Source organism: Microcaecilia unicolor, unplaced genomic scaffold (genome assembly GCF_901765095.1).
Source record: "Microcaecilia unicolor unplaced genomic scaffold, aMicUni1.1, whole genome shotgun sequence".
Classification (NCBI taxonomy): Eukaryota; Metazoa; Chordata; class Amphibia; order Gymnophiona; family Siphonopidae; genus Microcaecilia; species Microcaecilia unicolor.
The window spans coordinates 180,525-207,836 of NW_021963065.1; the positions used below are offsets into that span (position 1 = coordinate 180,525).

Genomic DNA, 27,312 nt, shown 5'->3' on the forward strand with positions numbered 1-27,312 from the left:
ATTGAGTCAGTTTTTAGTGAGTTGCTTTTTTAAAAATAAATGTTTAGCCCTTGTGTTGGAAGCCAACTGGTCTTCCCCAATTCTTTTTTTCTGTTATTTTTGTTTTGTGTGTTCGTTTGCGGATTCTTCTTTTTCTTTTTATTCCGTCTACTGGGTAACAGGCCTAACCCATGAATTCTGGACTGGTCTGGTTGGACTTAAAGAAAATTAGCAGGTAAGACCACAGTTTTACATAGACATCAATGGGATCCCAGCTGAAACAACTCCAGAAAAGTAGTTTAGAGTTTTCCAAATTATTTTAAAAATTCCAGTTGTAAATTGGTAAAGTAAGCAGTTTCCTATGAAAATATATTATAGTAACCAGATAATAGCTTTATTTGGATTTAGCTCGCACCTTTTTCAGTAGTATCCCAAAGTGAGTTACATTCAGATAACTAGTTATTTCCCTGTCCCTAAAGGTTTTAAAATCTAGTTTTGTACCTGAGGCAAAGCAGGGTTAAGTGACACAAGGAACAGCACCTGGATTTGAGCCTGGCTCAGTAGCACCAAATATAGGGCCTCTTTTACTAAGGCACGCTAGCGTTTTTAGCGTGTGCTAATATTTAGGACGCGCTAAATGTTGGCAACATCCATAAGAATATGTGGACGTTGATAAAGTATAGCGCATGCCTTACTATAATACCTTAACGCTTTCCTTGAAGAACTACAGAAATGGGACTGCTTAAAATTAGAGCTGAGATTCCTAAATATTAAAATTTTAGTTTATGTAAACAAACAGACATAAAACCCAAACTCTACCCTTGCAAGATGAAGGTGAACAAATCATTTCACTTAGGAGTGCTTTTACTAAGGTTTGCTAAATGCCACGCAGCTCATTGTATACCTGTGAGCTGCATGGCATATTTTTCAGAGCCATATTTATTCACAGATCAGAACAGGAATTGCACTTTTTGTATATCTATAGAAAATCATCCACCGCTAGCTAGAATTTTTTTGATGTGTTTCCTGTGTCAGGTTAGGGGCTAGTAAATAAAATAGAGTGTCAGTGGTTTATTAAAGTGTTTCAGCAGTTTGCTTTCCTTCCTCGTTAAGAATAATTTTTGTTGGGATTTAAATGAAAGGATTGTGCTTTTGTGTGCTCCTGAGATATCCTTTTGCATCTGCATTTGTTTTAACATTGCTAAGAACAGTCCTATCCTTGTTGCATGCAGTGCTTGGAAAGTTGTAGTATTGTCTTGTTAATGTAGTGAAACTCAAAGAAACTGAGTATTGCCAGATTACCTGTTTTGCGCATTCAAGAAAAGTTTCATGTCCTTTCAGGTGAAGTACAAAGGGACAACCTTTATTGGCTACGTAGGTTTATGGACCGGGCAAAGTCCACATAAGTTTACAGTCTCTGGTAATCGACGTGGTAAGTGCAAAGAGTTTGGCCTTTTGTATTCTAACTTATAACTCATAAACTGTAGTTGTACAAAGTGGCTGCCAAGGGCTGTGATAGCCATTGAAAGCTACTTGGGCTAGCAATGAACTTGTTTTTGGAATCGGTGAAGGATCTGAGGCAATTGGACAGTGCATGGGTTTCGCAAAGGGAAGTATTGCCTCACCAGTTTTATTAGATGTATTTTTGAGGCTGTAAACAAACATGGGTAAAGGTAAGTCAGTTGATACAGGGGGTTATATTAGAAACATCTCCACATGCAAATAATGGCGTATGCAGATGTTGATTGTATTGACATGTAGATGATAAGGCTCCAATTAACAGCCAGATGTTAAATTAAGTTGTGTGACTTTGCATGCTAAGGACTAGATACTATAAATGGCACTATTCTATAAGAGCCCCTTTTACAAAGGCATGCTAGCGTTTTTAGCATGCGCTAAAAATAATCATGTGCTAAATGCTAGAGATGCCCATATATTCCTATGGGCGTCTCTAGCATTTAGCAAATGCTAAAAATGCTAGTGTGCCTTTGTAAAAGACCCACTTAAAGATCTACACCCTTTATAGAATAGTGGCTAAGCTGCATGCAGTTCCCTGTATACTGGTCTTCTGTATGCACTAAAGAGGCTCCAGCTCATTCTGTCAACTGCCGTAAAGCTCCTGCTTGTTTCAACCATGTCACTCTCTTCTCCAATCCGAACACTGGCTCCCTGTGTCTGCTCACATCAAGCTCAAAATTCTTAGTCTGGTCTTTAAAGGTAATTTGCCCTCTGCCCCAGCCTACCTTCACAAAGTTCTCATTCCTTGTTCCCTCGCTCATTCCCTCCACTCCTCCTTAACTTCCTCTCACTTCCCCTATTAAGACCTAGCGGCTTTAACTCTACTCCACCGTAATGACCTTTGACTAAATACTTCAGGGACAAGGGCATCAAATATTGCTGGTAACATTACTCTGAAGGGAAATTACATGTTCTGAAAACTCTGGAGGAAGCCCAACCTCTGTTCCTAGATCTGGATCCCGGGTCCTTTCCATCTGCATCGGACAACAATCTGCATCCAGGTGTCCTGAAACCTTGCGCCGTGCAACCCAAATGTCAACAGGTCACTCAAGGCAAGGGTCACCTGACCTGAGTCAAAATCAGGGGACATTCTTTACCTGCATATTAGATATTCTGGCTAAAAATATAGATAGTGGGTTGTTGTCACGTCCCTCACCTCCGGTCAGACAGGATGCTCCAGCGGCACGGGAACGCCCGCCGTCGTAGCGGGTCCGGCATCCCTTCCAGCAACGCTGTGTTCGCACTGGTGTTGCGGGCATTCCGCCGGTCCTGTGAGCACCACTGCCCTTCTAGCACTCCGTCTCGCAGGCTTCCCCGGGCCGTGGCCACACCCCCGGCTCCGTGGGGATTGGTCTCCTCCGTGGGCAGGCTACCTCCTCTCTCCCTCACTGCCATTGGTCCTTTGTCTTGCTCTCCTCACCAGCTGGTACCTGCTGACGTCAGACACCAGCACTATTTCTAGGACGGTCCTCCTATGCTGCATTGCTTCGGCTTCTAATCGGTAATCGTTCCTCTGCTCTGTATGTGTTTGTACTTCTGACTCCTGACCCTGCTAGTTCTTGGACTACTCTCTTGTCTGCTGCCTGACTGTACGACGCTGCCTGGACCCGGTCTACTCTCTTGTCTGCTGCCTGACTGTACGACGCTGCCTGGACCTGGTCTACTCCCTTGTCTGCTGCCTGCCTGTGACTCATTACCTGCACCTGGTCTACTCTCTCGTCTGTTACCAGCCCGTGGTCCACGGCCAGTACCTGGATATGTTCCCTCTGCTTTCCATCAGCAGGCCCTTCTTGGCACCCTGCCTCTGGTCTCTCCATGTAAGTCCTGTCGGCTGGCCACACTTGGGGTGAACTTCGGGGTTGCTCGGCCGCCAAGCAGAATCCAGGGCTGAAGTCTTCACACCCGGGATCACTGCTAGGCACAGGGACTCACAAAGCTAACAGTTGTGGCATTAACGTTACCCTTAAGCTGAGTCTAGATAATTCTGCTCCACAGGTCACATATGCTAGGACAGATCGCACCTGCCTGCACTTGTTTGTTACACATTGGGGCCTACATGATATTTGGAGGGAGGTGCATGGCAATGAGCGAGATTACACTTTCTATTCCTCCTTGCATGACACCTATTCCAGACTAGATCTGTTCATGCAGTAGAAATTCATCACAAAACTTGGTCTGACTATGCTCCTATCACAGTTCATCTGGTGTTTCGAGTTAGAAGACCCGTCTCTGTACCGTGGCGGCTGAATGACCCAGAGAATTTACAATAGAAAAGCACCTCTTAGATTATCTACATTTTAATGATAACTCTGAACTGTCCCCATTGACTATTTGGGAATGCTTGAAGGTGGTCATGCAGGGACATTTAATCTTCTTGCAGGCCCACATTCATAAAGACAGCTGCCAGTGTGAGCAGTGCCTTTGAGATGAGAGAGCTTCTCTGGAGTGCCTTTGCAAGCAGGGGAGGGGCTCCGATAGGCATCGTGCAACTTTACATAAAGCCAGATTAGTCTTATATGAGTTAGAGCTCCATACAATTAGAGTGACTTAATCGCACTGATCAGGAATAATTTGAGTTTAATAATAAGGCCAACAAGTTATTAGCTCATAAATTGAAGCGACAGACCACCCATAACTACATTCATAAAATCCTGGATGATTTATTTATTTTATTTAGTTATTTATTTGTTGCATTTGTACCCCACATTTTCCCACCTGTTTGCAGGCTCAATGTGGCTTACACAGTTCCGTAAGGCGTTTGATCAGGGTCGCTGGTGTACTTAATGATGTTGATACAGGTGTTATACTCTAGAAGATGCTCCTTCCCAGGCTGTAATTGATTCCTTTTTGGCTTCTGTCTCTCTGCCGATCCTGACTCCCTTGGAGGCTGAACCTCTTTCTGGCCCTATATTGCTAGATGAGGCACTATGGGCCATTAAGCATCTTCCAGTTGGTAAAGCTCCGGGATATGATGGCTTTAGTAATAAGATCTATAAAAAATTTAAAAGTCTGCTGGCTCCGCTGCTCACCAAGGTTTATAACTCTATTGATGAGGACACAGTTCTACCTCATTCATAGCGGTTGCCTGCGGTAACAATCCTACTTAACCCGATAAAAATCCTCACCTGTGTAGCTCTTATAGACCAATCTGTTTATTGGGTACAGATTATAAAATCGTTACCAAAATTCTTGTACATAGACTACAGAAGCTCTTACCCTCTCTGGTGCATGAAGATCAGTCAGGATTTATTCAGGGCAGACAGACATTTAATAACACCAGGAGGGGTTTACATCTGATTGCTGCTGTGGAGTGGTGCTTGGATCCTGCCATTCTAGTGTCCTTAGATGCAGAGAAGGCCTTTGGTAAGGTATCATGGCCCTTTATGTTGACAGTTTTATGGAATATCGACCTGTCAGGGCCTTTTCTACATTGCATACAGGCACTCTATAAATACCCTTTGGCTATGCTTAAGCTCGGTGGTGCCATCATCGCTTCCTTTGAACTCTTCCGGGGCACTAGGTAGGACTGTGCACTATCCCCCCTGCTTTTTGCTCTATCAATCCTTTGTCATATTTAATTCGCACCTCCCCGATGGTATCAGAGATCTCTGTTGGAGGGTCTGTCCATAAGATTATGCTGCTCGCAGATGTCATATTGTTCACATTGACACACCCCTCTACTCCTCTGCAAACAGTGCTTGAAAGTTTAACCTCGTACGGTCGAGTCTCTGGGTTCAAAATCAATGTACAGAAATCGGAAATTCTTAACCTTACCATGACATCCAAGGACATTCAACCTGTGCATAGTTTCTTCCCCTTTCGCTGGTCCGCTGGATCCCGCAAGTATCTTGGGGGTCCGGCTGACCACCTCTATCCATACGATCTATGATATAAATCCCCCCCCCCTAAATTTAAGGAACTCTTTGCAGATCTGGACTGATGGAATGGCCTTCAGATATCTTGGTTGGGCTGCATAGCGGCTCTCAAGATGACAGTTTGCCTAAAATTAATATATCTCTTTATGGCCATTCCACTTTCTATTCCAAAATCCTTTTTTCAGGCCTTGCGGAAAAAGCATTTGCCTATATTTGGAAATGGAAACCCCCAAGAGTGAGTCATCACACTTGGTATCAATTCAAACTACATGGTAGCATGGGGGTACCTAATTTTGAATTGTATCACCAGGCAGCTTTGATACAGATTATAGCTGTATGGCAATGGAATATTTTGAACCCTTGGAACAGACTTACGCAATGCTCTTTAGACTCATTCCCTTTATGGGCCCCTCCCAGGCTCCCCCTGTCATGCTTGAGGAGGCTGGTACCTGGGTTGGCCCATTTAATGAGGGCTCCCTTAGCAATATGGATTAAGGTATGATCTCGATTTTTTGCAAGCAGACATTATTTATTTATTTGTTGCATTTGTATCCCACATTTTCCCACCTATTATCCCATCTATATGCCTCTTCAGTACGCCTGTCAATTCTCCCCTGGGCTAATGGATAGGGTTTATAAACTTTGGGCTGCCTGATCCGTAAGAACCCTGGGACAGATTTGGGAGGGGGGTGCATTGATTTTTTTTTTTCTGATCTTCAAGACGAATATGGTTTACCCAACTCTTGATTTCTTTTATTCTCCGAGGACATCCACGGCAGCCCCTCCAATCGGAATCTTTACTAGCAAAAGCCTTTGCTAGTCCTCGCACGCCGGTGCGCACCACGCATGCGCGGCCGTCTTCCCGCCCGAAACCGGCTCGTGCCGGCCAGTCTTCTTTTGTCCGCGCTCGGTACTGTCGTGTTACGCCGTTCGCGCCCCTTAAGTTGACCTCGCGCGTCTCCTTTTGGTTTTCGCTAACAAAAAAAAAAAAAAAAAAAGGATTTTGGAAGAGGACCTTTTCGGTCTTTTTCCCTTTCCGCTACTTCCAGTTTTTTTCCCCGGTAAGTTTTCTTTCGTCTTCGGGGTAGGCCTTTTTCAGGCCTCGGGTCGAATTTTTCTCTTCCCCTCTTTTTTGGTGCCTACCGCAATTACGAGTTTCGATTTCGCCGGCGAGATTTTTCCGCCCATGTCATCGAAGTCTCCCAGCGGCTTCAAGAAGTGCACCCAGTGCGCCCGGGTAATCTCGCTCACTGACAGGCACGCGTCGTGTCTTCAGTGTCTGGGGGCTGGGCACCGCCCGCAGGCCTGTAGTCTGTGCGCCCTTTTACAAAAGCGGACTCATGTATCGAGATTAGCCTAGTGGAACGTTTTGTTCTCGGGCTCTTCGTCGGCATCGGCACCGGGAGTATCGAGTGCATCGACGTCGACAGCGTCTAGACCTCGGCCGCGACTGCATCGAGTGTATCGAGGCATCGACCCTCTGCATCGGGGCTGAGACATCGGACGGCTGCGTCGGCGTCGGTGGTACCGGGACCTCCACTTCTGCTGATGTCGTCGGACGGTGGTGCTTCGACTGGAGTGCAGGTGAGGGCTGTCCATTCCCCTGCTGGTGGCGGTGAGCCTTCGGGTGGGTCTCCCCCTACCCTGAGGGCTCCTGCGGTACAGCCCCCCCGAGACCGACCTTCTTCGGCCTCGGCCCCGAGGAAGCGACGGCTGGATTCTACGTCCTCCTCGTTGGTGCCGGGAAGCTCCGGTGACATGCTTCGTCCCAAGAAGTCGAAGCATCGACACCGGTCCCCTTCCCGTATGGGCACCGAGAGCTCTGGGTCGCCGAGGGAGTCGGCACCCAGTAGGCATCGGCACCGAGAGGACCGCTCACCCTCTGTTCAGGAGGTGTCGATGCGCTCCACTATGGACAGCCCGGAACAGCCTCCACGCCCGGAACAGACTCTGACATCGACACCTGCATCGGCTTCCACGTCTTTCTCCACAGCCGCTCTGCACGAGAGTCTCCGGGCCGTTCTCCCAGAGATTCTGGGAGAGCTGTTGCGCCCTTCCCCTCCGGTACCGGGGGTGCTTGCGCCACCGGTACCGTCGAGTGAGGCGCCGGCTGGCCCCTTGCCCGGGGTGAGGTCTCCGACATCGGTGCCGCGTGCGGTACTGACTGCGGTCGCCTCCCAGGAAGGCTCCCTGACGACGTCGGCGGAGGGAGCTTCGCCGGTGCGGGCGAGGGAGTCTACCTCTCGACGCTCCCACCGTGGCCGTGGTTCCATGGAGTCGAGCCGGGCACGGCTTCAGACACAGGTCCGTGAACTTGTGTCTGATACCGAAGGTGAGGCCTCGTGGGAAGAGGAGGAGGACATCAGATATTTCTCTGACGAGGAGTCTGAGGGCCTTCCTTCTGATCCCACTCCCTCCCCTGAAAGGCAGCTTTCTCCTCCCGAGAGTCTGTCTTTTGCGGCCTTTGTCCGGGAGATGTCTACGGCCATCCCCTTCCCGGTGGTTGTGGAGGACGAGCCCAGGGCTGAAATGTTTGAGCTCCTGGACTATCCTTCTCCACCTAAGGAAGCGTCCACAGTACCCATGCATCATGTCCTCAAAAAGACATTGCTGGCGAACTGGACCAAGCCACTAAGTAATCCCCACATTCCCAAGAAGATCGAGTCCCAGTACCGGATCCATGGGGACCCAGAGCTGATGCGCACTCAGTTGCCTCACGACTCTGGAGTTGTGGATTTGGCCCTAAAGAAGGCTAAGAGTTCTAGGGAGCATGCTTCGGCGGCCCCGGGCAAGGACTCTAGAACCTTAGACTCCTTTGGGAGGAAGGCCTACCATTCTTCTATGCTCGTGGCCAAAATCCAGTCTTACCAGCGCTACACGAGCATACACATGCGGAACAATGTGCGGCAGTTGGCAGGCTTGGTGGACAAGCCTCCCCCTGAGCAAGCCAAGCCATTTCAGGAGGTGGTCAGGCAGCTGAAGGCATGCAGAAAATTCCTGGCCAGAGGGGTGTATGACACCTTTGATGTTGCGTCCAGGGCCGCTGCTCAAGGTGTGGTGATGCGCAGACTCTCATGGCTGCGTGCCTCCGACCTGGAGAATAGGATCCAGCAGCGGATTGTGGACTCGCCTTGCCGTGCGGATAACATTTTTGGAGAGAAAGTTGAGCAGGTGGTAGAGCAGCTCCACCAGCGGGATACTGCTTTCGACAAGTTCTCCCGCCGACAGCCTTCAGCTTCTACCTCTACAGGTAGACGATTTTTTTGGGGGAAGGAAGACTGTTCCCTACTCTTCTGGTAAGCGTAGGTACAATCCTCCTTCTCAACAGCCTGCGGCCCAGGCTAAGCCCCAGCGCGCTCGCTCTCGTCAGCAGCGTGCGCCTCAGCAAGGCCCCTCGGCTCCCCAGCAAAAGCAAGGGACGAGCTTTTGACTGGCTCCAGCAGAGCATAGCCGACATCCAAGTGTCAGTGCCTGGCGACCTGCCAGTCGGAGGGAGGTTGAAAGCTTTTCACCAAAGGTGGCCTCTCATAATCTCCGATCAGTGGGTTCTTCAAATAGTCCGGCAAGGATACACCCTCAATTTGGCCTCCAAACCTCCAAATTGTCCACCGGGAGCTCAGTCTTACAGCTTCCAACACAAGCAGGTACTTGCAGAGGAACTCTCCGCCCTTCTCAGCGCCAATGCGGTCGAGCCCGTGCCATCCGGGCAGGAAGGGCTAGGATTCTATTCCAGGTACTTCCTTGTGGAAAAGAAAACAGGGGGGATGCGTTCCATCCTAGACCTAAGGGCCCTGAACAAATATCTGGTCAAAGAAAAGTTCAGGATGCTTTCCCTGGGCACCCTTCTCCCCATGATTCAGGAAAACGATTGGCTATGCTCTCTGGACTTGAAGGACGCCTACATGCACATCCCGATACTGCCAGCTCACAGACAGTAGCTGCGATTTCAGCTGGGCACACGTCACTTCCAGTACTGTGTGCTACCCTTTGGGCTCGCCTCTGCGCCCAGAGTGTTCACGAAGTGCTTGGCTGTAGTAGCAGCGGCACTTCGCAGGCTGGGGGTGCACGTGTTCCCATATCTCGACGATTGGCTGGTGAAGAACACATCCGAGGCAGGAGCTCTGCAGTCCATGCAGATGACTATTCGCCTCCTGGAGCTACTGGGGTTTGTGATAAATTATCCAAAGTCCCATCTTCTCCCAGTGCAGAGACTCGAATTCATAGGAGCTCTGCTGGATTCTCGGGCGGCTCGTGCCTATCTCCCAGAGGCGAGAGCCAACAACTTGTTGTCCCTCGTCTCGCGGATGCGAGCGTCCCAGCAGGTCACAGCTCGGCAGATGTTGAGATTGCTGGGCCACATGGCCTCCACAGTTCATGTGACTCCCATGGCCCGCCTTCACATGAGATCTGCTCAATGGACCCTAGCTTCCCAGTGGTTTCAGGCTGCTGGGGATCTAGAAGACGTGATCCACCTGTCCACGAGTTTTCTCAAATCCCTGTATTGGTGGACGAGTTGTTCCAATTTGACTCTGGGATGTCCTTTCCAAATTCCTCAGCCACAAAAAGTGCTGACTACGGATGCGTCTCTCCTGGGGTGGGGAGCTCATGTCGATGGGCTTCACACCCAAGGAAGCTGGTCCCTCCAGGAACGCGATCTGCAGATCAATCTCCTGGAGTTACGAGCGGTCTGGAACGCTCTGAAGGCTTTCAGAGATCGGCTGTCCCACCAAATTATCCAAATTCAGACAGACAACCAGGTTGCCATGTATTACATCAACAAGCAGGGGGGCACCGGATCTCGCCCCCGTATCAGGAAGCCGTCAGCATGTGGCTCTGGGCTCGCCGTCACGGCATGGTGATCCAAGCCACATATCTGGCAGGCGTAAACAACAGTCTGGCCGACAGGTTGAGCAGGATTATGCAACCTCACGAGTGGTTGCTCAATTCCAGGGTAGTGCGACAGATCTTTCAGGTGTGGGGCACCCCCTTGGTAGATCTCTTCGCATCTCGAGCCAACCACAAAGTCCCTCAGTTCTGTTCCAGGCTTCAGGCCCACGGCAGACTGGCATCGGATGCCTTCCTCCTGGACTGGGGGGAGGGTCTGCTGTATGCTTATCCTCCCATACCTCTGGTGGGGAAGACTTTGTTGAAACTCAAGCAAGACCGAGGCACCATGATTCTGATTGCTCCTTTTTGGCCGCGTCAGATCTGGTTCCCTCTTCTTCTGGAGTTGTCCTCCGAAGAACCGTGGAGATTGGAGTGTTTTCCGACCCTCATCACACAGGACGAAGGGGCGCTTCTGCATCCCAACCTCCGGTCTCTGGCTCTCACGGCATGGATGTTGAGAGCGTAGACTTTGCCTCTTTGGGTCTGTCGGAGGGTGTCTCCCGTGTCTTGCTTGCTTCCAGGAAAGATTCCACTAAGAGGAGTTACTTCTTTCTATGGAGGAGGTTTGCCGTCTGGTGTGACAGCAAGGCCCTAGATCCTCACTCTTGTCCTACACAGACCCTGCTTGAATACCTTCTGCACTTGTCTGAGTCTGGTCTCAAGACCAACTCTGTAAGGGTTCACCTTAGTGCAATCAGTGCATACCATTACCATGTGGAAGGTAAGCCGATTTCAGGACAGCCTTTAGTTGTTCGCTTCATGAGAGGTTTGCTTTTGTCAAAGCCCCCCGTCAAGCCTCCTACAGTGTCATGGGATCTCAATGTCGTTCTCACCCAGCTGATGAAACCTCCTTTTGAGCCACTGAACTCCTGCCATCTGAAGTACTTGACCTGGAAGGTCATTTTCTTGGTGGCAGTTACTTCAGCTCGTAGAGTCAGTGAGCTTCAGGCCCTGGTAGCCCAGGCCCCTTACACCAAATTTCATCACAACAGAGTAGTCCTCCGCACTCACCCTAAGTTCTTGCCAAAGGTTGTGTTGGAGTTCCTTCTGAACCAGTCAATTGTCTTGCCAACATTCTTTCCCCGTCCTCATTCCTGCCCTGCTGAACCTCAGCTGCACACATTGGACTGCAAGAGAGCATTGGCCTTCTATCTGGAGCGGACACAGCCCAACAGACAGTCCGCCCAATTGTTTGTTTCTTTTGATCCCAACAGGAGGGGAGTGGCTGTGGGGAAACGCACCATATCCAATTGGCTAGCAGATTGCATTTCCTTCACTTACGCCCAGGCTGGGCTGGCTCTTGAGGGTCATGTCACGGCTCATAATGTTAGAGCCATGGCAGCGTCGGTAGCCCACTTGAAGTCAGCCACTATTGAAGAGATTTGCAAAGCTGCGACGTGGTCATCTGTCCACACATTCACATCTCATTACTGCCTGCAGCAGGATACCCGATGCGACAGTCGGTTCGGGCAGTCAGTGCTTCAGAATCTGTTCGGGGTTTAGAATCCAACTCCACCCCCCTAGGCCCATGTTTATTCTGTTCCTGGCTGCACTCTCAGTTAGTTGGATAAATTGTTAGGTCAATCTCAGTTATGTCCTCGCCGTTGCGAGGCCCAATTGACCATGGTTGTTGTTTTGAGTGAGCCTGGGGGCTAGGGATACCCCATCAGTGAGAACAAGCAGCCTGCTTGTCCTCGGAGAAAGCGAATGCTACATACCTGTAGAAGGTATTCTCCGAGGACAGCAGGCTGATTGTTCTCACAAACCCGCCCGCCTCCCCTTTTGGAGTTGTGTCTTCCCTTCTCTTTGTCTTGCTACATATTAGAGTGGCCGGCACGAGCCGGTTTCGGGCGGGAAGACGTCCGCGCATGCGCGGTGCGCACTGGCGCGCGAGGACTAGCAAAGGCTTTTGCTAGTAAAGATTCCGATTGGAGGGGCTGCCGTGGACGTCACCCATCAGTGAGAACAATCAGCCTGCTGTCCTTGGAGAATACCTTCTACAGGTATGTAGCATTCGCTTTATAGGCAGCTTAGAGATTTCATGCTACACAGGGCCAGGGATGATCTCACCTTGGTGGAATCGTCCATAGAATTAGTGCTGAACTCGGGCACCAGAAGGGGAGGGGGTCTTTAGGCTCTATAAAGCTCTGTTGAAAGATGATACTCCAGTTCAGAAATATATTGCTAAATGGGAAACATTCTTGTCTAGTAACTGATCCTAAACAATGAGAGAAAGTTTTATAATATCTTTTTAAGGTCTCCATAGCTACTCCTCTGACTGATTGAAAATGGTTTTAAAATTTTCTACCAATGGTATTATACTCCAGTGAGACTTTTTCGGATTTATAAAACTGGCTCACCACTTTGTTGGTGGAACTGTGGTGGGCAGGATTCCGTTTTCCATATTTGGTGGTCCTGCCCAGTGGTGCAAGCCTTTTGAACAGCGTTGCTCCAGGAATGGAATACTTTCCTTCCAGTTCCTTACCCACTTCGTGCTGACTATTGCCTCTTGCATCACAGGGTTACGGGTACTCCAAGGGAAGTCCATGCTCTGGTGATGCTTGTTTTCATGGCAGCCAAGACCACTCTGGAAACAAGCTGCTGTTCCAACACTTGAGACTATTTTCAAAAAAGTGGATTATTACTGCCTGAAGTCCCAACTCACGGCTTGTAAATATAATTATATATAACAGGGATGAATCTATTATACCTAGAAGTACAAATCTCGTAACTATTTACCACAAAAACGTACTTCCTTTACAATATTTCATTCAATTTATTGTAAATGATCATATACTATACATCAAAATCACCTTATGCAGGTTCCGGAACTCACCCATCCAAACCTTTTCGCTTCTCCACGCATTCATCTACATACCCCTTTGAGTGTACACACTAACACACTTTCAATACTGATTATACCACAGGATAATATGGAATTTCATATATTTAACATAACATAGTAACATAGTAGATGACGGCAGAAAAAGACCAGCACGGTCCGTCCAGTCTGCCCAACAAGATAAACTCATATGTGCTACTTTTTGTGTATACCCTACCTTGATTTGTACCTGTCCTCTTCAGGGCACAGGCCGTATATGTTTGCCCAGCACTATCCCCGCCTCCCAACCACCAGTCCCGCCTCTGTAGACCATATGTTCCTTTAGTTTGTCCATAGAAGTATGTTTAATAGCCCAGAAGGGTAAACAACATCCACAAAGGAAACTCCGTGTGCTCCTTCTTACACCACAGTGTGCTTGCTCAATTGAAGTGGATCAGCGCGGTATGTCAAGGGCTTCCTGGAATCTGCATACTACAGCCAGCCTTTAAGCACCCTCTGACTTCCGGAACCTGCATAAGGTGATTTTGATGTATAGTATATGATCATTTACAATAAAGTGAATGAAATATTGTAAAGGAAGTACGTTTTTGTGGTAAATTGTAAATATAATTGCCTTCCTACTTATCATACGGTTTATAACATTTATCTGACTTGGAGAGCAACTACCCCTTCTTCTTAGTTACACTCCCATATATGCTTTTCTCTTTTTGCTACCCCCTCTCTTTAATGGACTTTATATAAGTAACTCATGACTCTGACTCACCATGGTTGTTATATTATGTTTGGGGAATAGGAAATTTTGTTCTGTTGTACATTTCTATTAGCTTATGTAGGATATGCTCTGATTGGAATGTTGATGTTTTTTTTGCATTGTACTATCTTACCTTTTTTTTTTTATTTTTTTTTTTTTATTACATGTTTTTATTAAAGATTGCTCAAATACAAAATAGCCAACAATCGGCTGTTCATCAACATATTTTTCCACATCAAGCTTGTTTAATTCTAACTTTAACTTTCCCTCCCCTCCCTCCCTATCCCAGTGGTGTGTTTGATTGTTCTTTATACTGTTCATAAAGTGTCCATATTTTGTTGAAAATCCGCATGGAGCCTCTTCGCATGGCTGTCAGCTTTGACATTTGGTATAAGTATTCAACTCTTCCAGTTGCTATTTGTAATGTTGGTGGTTGCATCTGCTTCCATGCCCGAGCTATTCCAAGCCTTGCTGCCACAAAATATTGAGTCGCCAGTCTGTGTTGCCAGCCAGATATCTCATCTGGTTTAAAATGTAGAAGTACATAAGTACATAAGTACATAAGTAGTGCCATACTGGGAAAGACCAAAGGTCCATCTAGCCCAGCATCCTGTCACCGACAGTGGCCAATCCAGGTCAAGGGCACCTGGCACGCTCCCCAAACGTAAAAACATTCCAGACAAGTTGTACCTAAAAATGAGGAATTTTTCCAGTCCATTTAATAGCGGTCTATGGACTTGTCCTTTAGGAATCTATCTAACCCCTTTTTAAACTCCGTCAAGCTAACCGCCCGTACCACGTTCTCCGGCAATGAATTCCAGAGTCTAATTACACGTTGGGTGAAGAAAAATTTTCTCCGATTCGTTTTAAATTTACCACACTGTAGCTTCAACTCATGCCCTCTAGTCCTAGTATTTTTGGATAGCGTGAACAGTCGCTTCACCTCCACCCGATCCATTCCACTCATTATTTTATACACTTCTATCATATCTCCCCTCAGCCGTCTCTTCTCCAAGCTGCAAAGCCCTAGCCTTCTCAGCCTCTCTTCATAGGAAAGTCGTCCCATCCCCACTATCATTTTCGTCGCCCTTCGCTGTACCTTTTCCAATTCTACTATATCTTTTTTGAGATACGGAGACCAGTACTGAACACAATACTCCAGGTGCGGTCGCACCATGGAGCGATACAACGGCATTATAACATCCGCACACCTGGACTCCATACCCTTCTTAATAACACCCAACATTCTATTCGCTTTCCTAGCCGCAGCAGCACACTGAGCAGAAGGTTTCAGCGTATCATCGACGACGACACCCAGATCCCTTTCTTGATCCGTAACTCCTAACGCGGAACCTTGCAAGACGTAGCTATAATTCGGGTTCCTCTTACCCACATGCATCACTTTGCACTTGTCAACATTGAACTTCATCTGCCACTTGCACGCCCATTCTCCCAGTCTCGCAAGGTCCTCCTGTAATCGTTCACATTCCTCCTGCGACTTGACGACCCTGAATAATTTTGTGTCATCGGCGAATTTAATTACCTCACTAGTTATTCCCATCTCTAGGTCATTTATAAATACATTAAAAAGCAACGGACCCAGCACAGACCCCTGCGGGACCCCACTAACTACCCTCCTCCACTGAGAATACTGGCCACGCAATCCTACTCTCTGCTTCCTATCTTTCAACCAGTTCTTAATCCATAATAATACCCTACCTCCGATTCCATGACTCTGCAATTTCTTCAGGAGTCTTTCGTGCGGCACTTTGTCAAACGCCTTCTGAAAATCCAGATATACAATATCAACCGGCTCCCCATTGTCCACATGTTTGCTTACCCCCTCAAAAAAATGCATTAGATTGGTGAGGCAAGACTTCCCTTCACTAAATCCGTGCTGACTTTGTCTCATCAGTCCATGTTTTTGTATATGCTCTGCAATTTTATTCTTAATAATAGCCTCCACCATCTTGCCCGGCACCGACGTCAGACTCACCGGTCTATAATTTCCCGGATCTCCTCTGGAACCCTTCTTAAAAATCGGAGTAACATTGGCTACCCTCCAGTCTTCCGGTATTACACTCGATTTTAGGGACAGATTGCATATTTCTAACAGTAGCTCCGCAAGTTCATTTTTTAGTTCTATTAATACTCTGGGATGAATACCATCAGGTCCCGGTGATTTACTACTCTTCAGCTTGCTGAACTGACCCATTACATCCTCCAAGGTTACAGAGAATTTGTTTAGTTTCTCCGATTCCCCCGCTTCAAATATTCTTTCCGGCACCGGTGTCCCCCCCAAATCCTCCTCGGTGAAGACCGAAGCAAAGAATTCGTTTAATTTCTCCGCTACGGCTTTGTCCTCCTTGATCGCCCCTTTAACACCATTTTCGTCCAGCGGCCCAACCGACTCTTTGGCCGGTTTCCTGCTTTTAATGTATCTAAAAAAGTTTTTACTATGTATTTTTGCTTCCAACGCTAATTTCTTCTCAAAGTCCTTTTTTGCCCTCCTTATCTCCGCTTTGCATTTGGCTTGGCATTCCTTATGATCTATCCTGTTACTTTCAGTTGGTTCTCTTCTCCACTTTCTGAAGGATTGTTTTTTGGCTCTAATGATTTCCTTTATCTTACTGTTTAGCCACGCCGGCTGACGTTTAGTCTTTTTTCCCTTTTTTCTAATACGTGGAATATATTTGTCCTGAACCTCCAGGATGGCGTTTTTAAACAGCATCCACGCCTGATGCAAGTTTTTTACTCTGCGAGCTGCTCCTTTCAGTCTTTTTTTCACCATTTTTCTCATTTTGTCGTAATCACCTTTTCTATAGTTAAACGCTAGCGTACTTGATTTCCTAGTTTCACTTCCTTCAATGCCAATATCAAAACCGATCATATTATGATCACTGTTATCAAGCGGCCCTCGTATCGTTACCCCCTGCACTAGATCATGAGCACCACTAAGGACTAAGTCTAGTATTTTTCCTTCTCTTGTCGGCTCCTGAACTAGCTGTTCCATGAAGCTGTCCTTGATTTCATCAAGAAATCTTATGTCCCTTGCGTGTACAGATGTTACATTACCCCAGTCTATATGCGGGTAATTGAAATCCCCCATTATTATTGTGTTGCCCAGTTTGTTTGCGTCCCTGATTTCCTTTAACATTTCCGCATCCGTCTGTTCGTCCTGGCCAGGCGGACGGTAGTACACTCCTATCACTATCCTTTACCCCTTTGCACATGGAATTTCAATCCACAGTGATTCCAAGGAGTGTTTTGCTTCCTGCAGAATTTTCAATCTATTTGATTCAAGGCTCTCGTTAATATACAATGCTACCCCTCCACCAATCCGATTCACCCTATCACTACGATATAATTTGTACCCCGGTATGACAGTGTCCCACTGGTTATCCTCCTTCCACCAGGTCTCAGAGATGCCTATTATATCTAATTTTTCATTTAGTGCAATATATTCTAACTCCCCCATCTTATTTCTTAGGCTCCTGGCATTCGCATATAGACATTTCAAACTATGTTTGTTGTTCCTAAGTACATCATGCTTAGTACTTGACAGTATTAATTGGCAATCTTTTGTCTGATTTTTATTGTTATTTAAAGATACCCGATCTACTACAATCTCTTTTGCAACCTCACTATCAGGATACTCTATCTTCCCTGTTATGGTGATATCTTTGAAAGATACCTTATCCCGAACCATGCTCTTTTGAGCGACTGTCGGCCTTCCCCCCATTTCTAGTTTAAAAGCTGCTCTATCTCCTTCTTAAACGCCGATGCCAGCAGCCTGGTCCCACTCTGGTTAAGATGGAGCCCATCCTTTCGGAATAGGCTCCCCCTTCCCCAGAATGTTGCCCAGTTCCTAACAAATCTAAAGCCCTCCTCCCTGCACCATCGTCTCATCCACGCATTGAGACTCTGGAGCTCTGCCTGTCTCTTGGGCCCTGCGCGTGGCACAGGTAGCATTTCAGAAAATGCTACCCTGGAGGATCTGGATTTCAGCTTTCTACCTAAGAGCCTAAATTTTGCTTCCAGAACCTCTCTCCCACATTTTCCTATGTCATTGGTACCCACATGTACCAAGACAGCGGACTCCTCCCCAGCACTATCTAGAATCCTATCTAGGTGACACGTGAGGTCCGCCACCTTCGCACCAGGCAGGCAAGTCACCAGGCGATCCTCACGTCCACCAGCCACCCAGCTATCTATATGCCTAATGATCGAATCACCAAGTACAACAGCTGTCCTAACCTTTCCCTCCCGGGCAACATTTGGAGATATATCCTCGGTGCGAAAGGATAATACATCCCCTGGTGGGCAGGTCCTGGCTACAGGAGTACTTCCTACTTCACCAGGGTGATGCTCTCCTTCTAGGAGACCTCCCTCCTCCAAGGTAGCACAGGGGCTACCTGACTGGAGGTGGGACTTCTCTACAACATCCCTGTAGGTCTCCTCTATGTACCTCTCTGTCTCCCTCAGCTCCATCAAGTCTGCTACTCTAGCCTCAAGGGAACGGACACGTTCTCTGAGAGCTAGGAGCTCTTTGCATCGGGCACACACATATGACACCTCACCAATTGGGAGATAATCATACATGTGACACTCAATGCAAAAGACTGGATAGCACCCCTCTCGCTGCTGGACTGCTGACTCCATCTTAGTGTTTTTTGAGTTTTTCCGTAATTTAAAACTTGCTAAAGTATTAAGGATATCAGCCTATCACTAACTTACAGTTCCTCCTTTAAACCCCAATCTTCAAATTCCGAAAGCACAAGCAAAATTTGTTCACTTACCAGAGAAATATCCTCTTCTCCCAGAACTTATTAGAAGGAAAGGAGCACTGTGCACCTTGAGCAGAGGCCCCGAGTGGATCGGAACGGACCTGGGAGTCACTCTGGCGAAGGCTCCGAGGATATGCAGATGAGCTGCAAGTCCTCCACGGCACCTGAGAAGGCAACCGGTGGGAGAGCTGGGCACCTCTCAACCAAGAAAAGGCTTACCAGGGGTTAGGCCGAAGCCAGCATTCCTCCCCCTGAGGGTCACCTGATCCTGGCTAAGAAGTACCTGGTAGCTCTGGGTAGGTGGAGCGAAAGCCCTGGGTAACTGTGGCGAAGGCCCTGGGAAGGTCGGGGTGGATTTGGGAGTCACCCCGGATGCAGCTGTGAGGATATGCAGAACGCTGCAAGTCCTCCACAGCACCTGGTAGGAGCACTGTGCACCTTGAGCAGAGGCCCCGAGTGGATCGGAACGGACCTGGGAGTCACTCTGGCGAAGGCTCCGAGGATATGCAGATGAGCTGCAAGTCCTCCACGGCACCTGAGGAGGCAACCGGTGGGAGAGCTGGGCACCTCTCAACCAAGAAAAGGCAGTGTTCCGCCCTCCATGGACATTGTCTTTGTATAACTGTATCAACCAGCTGCAGTAACTCTTTCCAGTATTCTTTTATTTTCTCACAGGACCACCATATATGTAGGAATGTGCCTCTATGGCCACATTCCCGCCAACATTGACCTGATGCTTCCGGGTACATCTTTTGTAGTCGGTCTGGTGTGTAATACCACCCATAAAACATCTTAAAACCATTTTCGTTCACCGTTTGTGCTACGGATGACTTAAGTAGATATTTATAAGCACTTTTCCACACCATTGTGGAGTATGTATTCTGCAATATCTCTTCCCATCTCTTTTGATATAGTACCTGAGGATCAGTCTGTCCCAGCAGAGCCAGGTATATACGTGTTATCCCTCCTTTGCCTCCTCCTCTAATAATCGCATGTTCTAGATCTGTTTCAGCTAGGTCTAATTCGTCTTGCGCTTTCTTCTTAAGGAAATTACGCAGATTGCAATAATAGGTAAGATCTCTCTCTATCAGACCATATTCCTCCTGAAGGTCTGCAAAACTAATCATTTCTCCATCTTTCCATGTTTGCCCTAGTGTGCGCAACCCTGCTTGGGCCCATTTGTCAAAAATCTTCTCCGATCTCCCCAATGAAAACCCTTTTGCCCAACGTATTGCTGTCTGCCGATAATACACTCTTTCCGGAAACAGACGTCTCCTCAATTGATACCACGTCCATAAAGGATGTCTCAAACCAATAGGCATTGCTCTTATTGTGGGCACTAGTTCCTCTTTTGGTACCCATAAAATATCTTCTATTTCTCATCTGCCCAACCATGCTCTTTCCCAGTGAAGCCATTTCTTAGATGCCCCAGGTGACCACTCTGCCAAGACCCTAATCTGGGCTGCTTGGTAATATAGGTAGAAGTTAGGGACTCCCATACCTCCTCTCTTCCATGTTTGACACATCATAGATCTCCTTACTCGTGGTGGGCGTTTCCTCCAGATATATGCAAACATTTTGCGATTTAGCTTTGTAAAAAAGCTTGCGGGTATTGGGATCGGGATTGCCATAAATAAGTACAGCAATTTCGGTAGCAGCATCATTTTGATAGCATGTATGCGCCCCTGCCAAGATATATTGAGTCCTTCCCATCTGTCTAATTCCTGAAAAAGTTCTTCTGCTTTCTTGGGGAAATTAGCTGCATATAGCCCCTCTAGTTGTGAGGTTATCTGTATGCCCAAATATTTAATAGTCTTTTTCGCCCACACAAAGGGAAATTCAGTCCTAAGAACCTCTAATTCTTTGGGAGGCACTGTGAGATTCAAAAAGGTGGATTTTTCCAAGTTCGGCTTAAACCCTGATAATTTCCCATATTGCGTGAGGTGTTCTATTACCCTCTTTATAGAAGTTTCTGGTTTCACAATTGTGAGCAATATATCATCGGCAAACAGCATAAGTTTGTGTTCTCTCCATCCTCTCACCACTCCCTTCACCTCCCCATCTTTCCTAAGCATGCAGGCTAGCGGCTCTAGTGACAGAGCGAAAAGAAGTGGAGATATCGCACATCCCTGTCTGGTCCCACGTTGGAGCTTAAATGTTCTTGTATAAGACCCATTAATTTTTAAGGTTGCTAGTGGCCCTTGATATAGTAACTTTAACCAACTCAGGAACTTCCCCTCTATCCCTACCCATTGCAATACTTGGAATAGAAATGACCAGTCCACTCTATCGAATGCTTTTTCTGCATCGATTGATAACAATACTGCTGGGGTCTGGTCGTCTCTCACCTGTTGGATAATGTGCATCAGACATCTGGTATTGTCAAACGTCTGTCGCCCCGCTATAAATCCCGCTTGATCCTCATGAACTATACCCGGAATCTGTTTTTGTAGTCTGCAGGCCAATATCTTTGTAAATAGCTTGTAATCCACATTCAAAAGCGAGATTGGCCTGTAGGAGCTACAAAGCCGGGGGGTTTTCCCCGGCTTCAATATTAAAGTTATTGCTGCTAATCTCCATGTATAGGGTAATTCCTGCGACTCTGATAAATCATTAAACACTTTCAGTAGGACTGGGGCCAGATGCTTGCTATACACCTTGTAGAACCTAGTGGGGAATCCATCTGGCCCCGGGGCTTTACCATTTGCCATATCTGTTATTGCCCACCTTATCTCCTCTAGTGAAATGGGTGCTGACAGCTGCTCGGATCCTCCTCTTTCCACCCGCGGGAGGTCCGCCCCTTGTAAATACTGCTCTATTTCATCTACCTCTGGGACTTGTTCTGGTTCATATAACTTTGTATAGTAATTCAAAAACTCCTCTTGAATCTGTTCCATCTGTGTTACAAAGTTCCCATCAGTTGTTTGTATGCCCCCTATATGATTACGTTGTGCTAGCTTTTTCAATTTACAAGCTAGCAGTCTACCCGCCTTATTCCCTAGTTCAAAGTGTTCCTGTTGTGTCTTTTGTAGTTTAGCAGCCACTTCTGCCAGCTGCAACTCTTGAAGTTTGTTTCTCAGCTCGTTTAATTTTGTCTGCCCTCTTGAGTCTGTGGGGGTCTTTTTATGTGCTTGTTCTAGCTTTAATATTTCAGTCCTAATACTCTCTTCTTGTTCCACTCGTGTTTTGGTTATGTGTGCTCCTAATGCTATTAATTGTCCTCTAAGGACCGCTTTTAGACCTTCCCACAAATATTCTGAGCGGATTTCACCCACATCGTTGAATTTAAGATATTCCTCAATATATTTTTCTATCACTGGGATGTTTTTGGGATCCATTAAGATTGCCTCATTTAACCTCCAGTATCGCTCTCCCACCTGTCTAATTCCTATATGTAATTCTAATACCACCGGAGCGTGGTCCGACCAGGTGCGTGGCTCTATATTGATCTTACTTATGGTATTAGCCACTGTCACATCTCCCATCCATCCATCTATTCTAGAATAAGATCTATATTTAGCAGAATAGTATGTATAGTCTCTTTCCTGTCCATGTTTTGCCCTCCAGAAATCTGTCAATCCCCATCTGGCCAAGAAACTTTTCAATCCTTTCCTATCTATTTTAGCATATACAGCTTGGCCTGTAGAATTATCTAACGGGGGATGAATCGTGACATTAAAGTCTCCCCCTAAGAGGAGTCGACCTTGTTGATGCTTTTGCAATTGTAATTCCACTTTTTCTATAAACTGTTTCTGCCCGGAATTCGGGGCATATATATTATCAATGGTGTACTGAGTATTATATAGTGACACTTTTACCAGCAGGAATCTGCCTTCTTTATCAGTTACTGTATGTTGAACCTGCCAAGGAAGTGAATCCGACAGTGCTATTAATACCCCTCTCTGTTTAGACTTGTCCATACATGATGAAAATAAGATTGTAGGGTATCGCCTATGACCCACCAGCCGCTCGTGACACTTTTTCAAGTGCGTCTCCTGTATCAGCACTATATCTGCTCGTAAGCGTATCATTTCTTTAAATGCTAGCTGGCGTTTCATAGGCGAGTTAAGGCCCCTCACATTGAATGTTACACATTTAAACACTTTATCACCTGATACCATTCTGTCAAACTATAATATATCCACAACCGTTTTCCCTTGTCCCTTTCCCCCCTCCCCCCTCCCTCTTTCCCCAATAACCTGAAATAGCATGCCCCTTCTTCTTTGAAGGCATGCTAAGAAAAATTGTGGACTTCCGTTCACGTCTTCTACACCAGTCCATTTAAGCGCTTTGGCCCTTAATGATTTACAGGCACCGCTCCCGCTGTCTCCTGATCAGAGTTTAGCCTGACTCTCTAAGCAAAAATTTAGTTCCAATGTGCACTGTGTCGTCATGTGCCTTTCTCTGCCACAAGCCGTTGTTCTGATACTTGTCTTCTCAGTCGTCCTCGCCCCTGTGAGACTCTCTGCCATCGCTGCTTGCTCTTTTTCGGAGGTCCATTGGTTTGGTGTGCTGTGCTCGCTGTTGTCTCCTTGTTCTGCCCCAAAAACTCCTGGGCCTCCTCAGGCGTGACCACTCGTCGTTGCTTTCCCTCCTTATAAAACACTAAGGCAAAAGGATGTTGCCACTTGTATTTGATTCCTTCATCTCGGAGCTTTTCCGTTAATGGACGTAGCGCTCCTCTCCTTTTCAATGTGGTAGCCGCTAAATCTTGAAATAGTTCAATGGGATACGTCTCCCATATTATGGGACTAGCTACCCTTGCTTGGCGCATGACATACTCTTTCATTTTGAACTCTGTAAAACAAGCCACAATGTCTTTAGGCACATTAGCCTTTCTCGGACCCAGTGCCCTGTGCGCACGTTCTAGTTTAATTGTTTCGGGTGCCACTGTGTGCTCCGGGGTAGAGAGCAGATGGGCCGCTATATCCTGCACTGCTTTTTCGCAGTTGATAAATTCTGGTAGCTCCGGTAGGCCCCGTACTCGGATGTTAGCTCGCCGACTTCTATTTTCAAGGTCTTCCACCTTGTCCGTGAGAAATCTCATGTTTGCTTGTTGCTCACCCAATTGCTGTTCTAACCCCGTTATCATATCCGCATGTTCTTCAAGGCCCACTTCAGTTTCATTAACTCGATTTCCCAATTCTTTGATCTCCTCTCTGAGGTCTGCGCTCAATTGCGCAAAGTCACGCCGCATCTCTTTAATGTCTTTTTTAATATCCAACAGCCAGGTACTCAGCTGTTCCCATTTATCTGGTGCCAGCTCATTTTCCTGCGTTTCTTCGTGTGCGCCCTGCGCACACGGAGGCCGCTGGCTTAGGGAGGCCCCTTGACTCGGCTGATCACCTGCCTGCCTGTCCGCCACGTGGTCGCGGTCCCGATATGCGAATGCAGTTAAATCCGCCGTTTTGGGTTTCGAGTGCGCCATCTTCGGGAGCGCGTGTCTTCCACTGTCTGTTCTACTACACGCCTTCTGTTTCGGGCTTTAATTGCTCTTCTTTTAAGCTGGTATTCGGGCTGGTGTTCGGGAGCTGCGCGTTCAGACCGCCATTGCAGTTCGTGACGTCACCGGAAGTCCCCGTACTATCTTACCTTTGAATAAATAAAGCATTAAAAAAAAGGCACAGCCTGGTAGTGGACTTTGGGGTCCCCTCCAAAATTTCTAACACCAGCTCTGGCAGGATACACATTTCAAATCTGACATATTCTAATCACAAAACAGGAAATACATTTATTTTTCTACCTTTTGTTGTCTGGTCATTTTGCTTTTCAAATCATGTTGGTCCCAGGCTCTGGTTTCTGTTTCCCTCTGTCTTCTCTTAACTCACTCGCCAGGGTGTCCTGCCCATTTGACATTTCTTCTTTCTCCATGCTCACTATCCATCTTCCATCTCTGTGTACGTATGTTTCCCCATGTTAAGCATTTCCGTTCTCTGTGTCCCTATATTTCCCTGTCCATCATTTCCTCTATGTCCATCTCCCTGCAATCATCATCACCACTCTGTTCCTATCCCCTCCCTGTGTCCAGCATCACTCCTCTTTGTCCCTATGCTCCTGTCATGTCCCCTACCTCAACGCAAGCGGCATCCTCGGGCTGCGCAGGGTCCCGTTGACACGCACACTTGACTTGCACAGCCCTGAGCCATGTGTGTGTGGTTCTTCTCTGACTGCAGGCTCCTTGATTGCTTGGCTTCCACCCACCTGGGTCTGCTCTTCCTCTGCCTGGCTTCCCTTGCTTCTCTCCTATTGGTCTTCTGGTTCCTCCTTCCCCTGCTCTTGTTCTATGGCTGTGCCCCTTCTCCCTGCTGATGTCAGACGCCAGCACTTTATCAGCTGAGCTCTCCCTAGACTCCTTGCTTCGGCTTCTACTTTGGTAGGTGTTACTTGCTCAGTAGTGTGCTTCTCCTCTACTTTGTTCTTTGTTATTGACTCTGCCCGTACCTGGATTACTCTTGTGTCTGCTGCCTGCCTACTGACTCTGCCTGCTGCCTGTCTGGCCGTCACATTCATCACCCCACTTCCTGCTCCATCTCGTAAGCCCTGCAGGCTACCTGCACCTAGGGGCTCAACCTCTGGGGAATGGCGGTCAGCGCAGGTGAAACCCGGGGTTGTCCGGCTGCCAAGCAGAACCTGGTCCGGGTACCGGGCTCGGCAGCGCTCTACTTGATACAAGAACTCACGGGTCTGACAGCTCCCTTCTTTGTTCCTATTCTCCCCTATATCTAGCATCTTCCCTCTGTGTCCATATACCCCCTTGCATGTCTGGCATTGCTCCTCTGTGTCCGTATACCCCCTCATATGTCTGGCATTGCACCTCTGTGTCCATATACCTTGCATGTCTGGTATTGCCCCTCTGTCCATATACTCCCTCGCCAGTCTGGCATTTCCCTTCTGTCTGTATACCCTCTTGCATGTCTGGCATTGCCCTTCTATGTCTGTGTACCTCCTCACATTGCCCCTCTGTGTCCATATACCCCCTCGCGTGTATGGCATTGTCCCTTTATTTCCGTATACCCCCTCGCGTGTCTGGGTCTTCCTTCTGCTGGACAGTCCACCTTCTGATGCAACCTCCTGCCCTTTTTGGGCCTGCCTTCCTTGGGCATCAAAGCTCCTTGAATGCTGTGGTGATAGTAGATAGCAGAGAGTTTGTAAAGGTTAATAGAGGACAAAGAGGTGGAAGAAGAAGATGAAGAGGAGATGGGGATAAAAGTGCAGAGATGGAAGAAGGTAGAGATGGACTACAGCAGTCATAATCTTGTCCAGTCTTGATGACCACAAGTGTTTTGGGTTTTCAGAATATTTCTATTGAATATATGTGAAATTGGCCTGTTGCTTTGTCCCTCTTCTCCTCCTGTGCATAGGCAACACATATTGGGGGGGGGGGGGGGTTGAATTAGGGAACATTCTGTGACATGGAAACACAGGGCTTGTGCTCCAGCTGTACTGGCCAATGCTCTAAATCTCTTATTCCTCAAAGAAGAACCATTTGCTTCCTTTTCCAGCCCATCCCTTCCCAGGCGGTGTGCAGGATAAAGGAGATGAGGAGGGATGAGGCTGGATCAGAGCAGAGGAAAACTGTGGAACTCCCTAATCCAGCAGCTCCTGCCATTTTCCAGAAGCTGATGGAAGGGGAATAAATGTTCTGTTAATAAATATCTGCAAGTAACAGCAGATAAATTAAGCGAAGGATACAAAGAATGAGGTAGATTAACTGTGTTGGAGAGAAGAATCTAATCAATTGTACTGGCATGCAGCTGAGAAGAGTATTGTGCTGCTTGTGTGATTCACTCAGGATTTGGTTTATTCTGGCTAACTTTGTGTGCCCTTCTTCAGCAGGCCAAGACAGCTGGTGGAAGAGCGCAATTGCCAGTCTGCTACGTGGCCATCTTGTCAGCTGGCTCATTAGGGATGTGAGTGTATTTATTTATAATACCATCTAGAGGCTTGGACACCTAATAAATCCATGCAAAAATATCTTGTTAATCCTGTATGAATAAAAAATATTTCACCCCAAATATCAAACCAATCACATGCTGTTGAAAAAAGATTAGGGTCAATATTATAGAGTAGGGGTGAGCAACCACAGTTGTTGAGGGCTTACAACCCAGTCGGGTTTTCAAGATTTCCACAATGAATATTCATGAGATCGATTTCCGTACAGTGAAAGCAGTACAAGCAAATCAATCTCATGCATATTCATTGTGGAAATCTTGAAAACCCGACTGGGTTGTGGTCCTTGAGGACCGTGATCGCCCACCCCTCTTATAGAGCACTAGTAAAAAAGGCCGTTTCCTGACACAAATGAAAACGGGCGCTAGCAAGGGTTTTCCTCGAGGTTTGTATGTTTGGGAGAGTGTATGTGAGAGTGACTGTTTGAGAGTCAGAGTGAAAGTGTGAGTGTGTGAGAGAGAGTGAGTCTGGTGTGAGTGTGTTTGTGAGAGAGTGTGTGTGTGAGAAGGAGTGCGTGCAAGTGTGTATGTGAGACACAGTGTGAGAGAGAGTGGTTGTGTGTGGGCGAGAGAGAGAGTGTGTGTGAGACATCAGATTCTCTGTGAGAGTGAGTGTAGGAGACCAAGCGAGTGTGTGAGTGACTGTGTGGCACTAGAGAGTGAATGTGATACAGTGTTAGACAGAGTGTGTGAGAGGAGAGTCAGAAAGACATTGTATATGAGA

At 47.3% G+C, this 27,312-nt stretch overlaps 1 protein-coding gene across 1 annotated transcript in view; it reads left to right on the forward strand.

Moving 5' to 3' along the window:
• Positions 1 to 27,312, forward strand: part of LOC115458875 (N-acylethanolamine-hydrolyzing acid amidase-like) — a 181,107-nt gene that overhangs the window by 108,864 nt on the left and 44,931 nt on the right. The window contains 2 exon segments of the mRNA XM_030188713.1: positions 1,321 to 1,411; positions 26,473 to 26,549. Coding sequence (XP_030044573.1) covers positions 1,321 to 1,411; positions 26,473 to 26,549 — 168 coding nt within the window.